The sequence below is a fragment of the Gavialis gangeticus genome, unplaced genomic scaffold (genome assembly GCF_001723915.1).
Source record: "Gavialis gangeticus isolate Ggan-Ray unplaced genomic scaffold, GavGan_comp1, whole genome shotgun sequence".
NCBI classification, from domain to species: domain Eukaryota; kingdom Metazoa; phylum Chordata; order Crocodylia; family Gavialidae; genus Gavialis; species Gavialis gangeticus.
In genome coordinates, this window is record NW_017729024.1 from 22,092,026 (window position 1) to 22,094,973 (window position 2,948).

A 2,948-nucleotide genomic window follows, 5' to 3' on the forward strand; every position below is an offset into this window, starting at 1 on the left:
TTTACAACTAGGGTGTCCAGACTATGGAACATGCTCCCCCCAGAGATGGTGCAATCATCTACCCTAGAGGTCTTCAAGAGAAGACTGGATGGTCACCTGGCTGGGGTCACCTGACCCCAGATGTCTTTCCTGCTCATGCAGGGGGCTGGACCCGATGATTCATCAGGGTCCTTCCAGCCCTATGATTCTATAAAAAGATGCACAGGAAGAAAAGAAAGCCTAGAAATGCACCAACTTGGCTAACAAGGAATTAGCTGAGGAAACTGCAGAGCCATTGAACTCACAGACTGCCAGGCAACTAGAAATGGGCCAATATAGTTTTCGTCTTCAAAAAAAAAAAGGTGGGGGGGAGGAGATGAGAATGGAGTAGGATCCAGGGAACTAAAGTAACTCATCTAACTTCAATAACCAAAGAGAGTCTCAAGCATATCATCAAGGAATCTATCCTCTGTATGACAAGGTGATGGGCTTTATGAACTGGGGGCTGCGGAGGGAGTGAACAGGGGTGGACAAAATAATGGATCTGGGGATGTATTAACACAGGGGTGGCCAATCTGCAGCATGGGTGCCACAAGTGACATAGGCACATGCACAAATGGCAGGTCAGGGAGGAGACAGGCAGCATAGCTGCAGTTACACCAGGGAGCAGAAAGCAAAGCAGCAAATCCAGCAGGGAGCATAGAGTGGGGAACTGAAAGATGAGCAGCAGATAGAGCAGGAGAAGGGGATCAGAGTGGCACTTGGGAAAGAGGCAGGGCTAATTTGTGGCACACAAGCCAAAAAGGTTGGCCCCCACTATATTAATTGTCACCTGCAAGTCACAGGAAGTAATTCTTCCATTCTACTCAGCACCAGTAAGGTCTCATCTGGTGTAAGGGCCAGCTCCGAGTAACACACTTCAAGACAGACATGGACAAATTGGAAATATTCCAGAGAAGAGCAACAAGTGATTACTGGTCTAGAGAACACAACATACAAGGAAAGGCTGAAAGAACTGGGATTCCTAAGTCTAGAGAAGAAAAGACATGGGGTGGTGGAGGCAAAGGTGCAAGAGTGATGCTAACAGTCTTCAAGTATAAAAAAAGCTGTTACAAAAATGGGGATAACTATATTCTGTGTCCACAAGAGCTAGGACAAGTATTAACAGCCTCACTAGTAAACGCAACAAAGGAAATTAAGTTGGCTATTCCCAAGAACTAAACACAGGAATAGATTACCAAGAGAGGATACAGAACCTTTATGGCTGAAATTAAAAACAGGTTCAGCAAAAACTTGACTGGGGTGGTTTAGACAAAGATGTTCCTGCCTTGAACAGGGGCCTCAACTAGATGACCTCCTGAGGTCTCCTCCAGACCTAATTTTCTGGGATTATTCCCTTATTTCTCTGACTAAGTCCCCCCACCCCCTTCCAGCAACCACTTGCAATTAGGATTTGTTTCTTTTCTGCAACAATTCAGAAGGTGCTTGAATTATCTTCTGCACTTGGATCACATTTCTCAAAAAAATGTTCCCTCTAACAGGGACAATTTTAGTAACATGCATACATACATACAAGTCTCATTCTGATGTCAGTCAAGAGTAGGACTGACATCTGCTAGGTGCGGTTAAGGTGCAATTACTATAGAAGGCCTCTTTCACTCTCAAGTGAATACCAGCGCTGCAGCAACTCCCCTATCTATGCACAACACCCTAGGCATGCACCAAGCTAAACTCTTTTTGAAGACATTTTGTCATTTTGCTTTTCCAAAAGGATAGCAGGTTTCATGAAGTCGGTTCCATATGTGTCGAACAACCAGGACCTTCTGGACATGTTCAGAGCCCCAAGCCTCAGCAAGTCTAACAAAGTGTCAAGCTTAAGACATGCTGTTTTTCAGAGACTGCGTCTCCAGAACGCTTTGCTCAAATGACCTCTAATTCACCCTAAACGCACACATGACCCACTATATTGCAAGACAGTCCAAATGAACATGTTAATTTGAGAGCACTTGAGAGAGGACTTTTAAACAGAAAGGAGTTCTCAGTCCTCACTACAGCTGAAGTGGTGCTACTGTCTAGGGCAGCGGTTCTCCACCAGGTTGTGGCAAGATCCTTTTAAGGGTGCTGTGCAACATTAGCACTGTTAGGTGTGCCAACACTAACACAACACACAAAACAGACTAGAGATTTCAAACAGGAATCCACAGCTGGGTTCGAATTACACTCCTATTCTTGGGGGGGAATCTGCAGAGGTGGCAGCTGGAAGAAGCCACCACTGTTTAAGCTGCTTAGACAGGCACAGGGTGGGTTGGGGGCTCTTGCTTCTTATGGGGAGGGGGGGGGTTCAGACCCCCCAACCCTCCCCATATTTCAAACCCTGATCCATAGGGCCAGAAACAGTCTGCCCTATTGTGGTCTTTCTGAGTTCTCTGCAACAGAAGAATTGCCCTGGAGTAACAGAGATATGAGACCTAAGAGCCGGCTCTTTCTGATGGTACCTGGAAGCTAAAAAAGTTGAGAAGCCCTGCTCTAAGGATGCTGCCACTATGAGGAAAGAACAGGGAGGAAGCAGGACCAGGGTCTCACCATGCCATGTTTCTTCTTCTCTTGTCTCTTCAACCGCCTCTCCTCCCGGCGCTGGTCTTTCTTTAAGGCCAAAGCTACTTCTGCCCTCACCTCGGGGTCGTGGGCTGCCAAAACCAGCCCGCCCTGCACGCTCTGCCTCACGTGCTCCAGGAACCCATTGACGTCCTCATTCACGTAGTCTTTCTTCTTTCTATTTTTCTTCTTCCCCCCTGCATCTCTCTGGAGGTGAAGCGGGCGGGAGCCACGGCCTGGCCCAGCCTTTGCGCTGCCCTCGGGGGCCCCGTCCACCATCTTCTCCCAGGGTGTCGCCTCCAGAACCCCCCGGCTGCGGGCTGCATGCTGGCGGGCCCAGCGCGTCATGGCTGCTCCTCAGGGACCCTGGTGGG

At 48.3% G+C, this 2,948-nt stretch overlaps 1 protein-coding gene across 1 annotated transcript in view; it reads right to left on the reverse strand.

Annotated features, from left to right (window-relative positions):
* Positions 1-2,942, reverse strand: part of ZCCHC9 (zinc finger CCHC-type containing 9) — a 24,397-nt gene extending 21,455 nt beyond the window's left edge. The window contains exon 1 of the mRNA XM_019516937.1: positions 2,563-2,942. Coding sequence (XP_019372482.1) covers positions 2,563-2,922 — 360 coding nt within the window. The 5' untranslated portion in view covers positions 2,923-2,942. The remainder of the gene's footprint in view (positions 1-2,562) is intronic.
* Between the last annotated feature and the right edge of the window lie 6 nt (positions 2,943-2,948).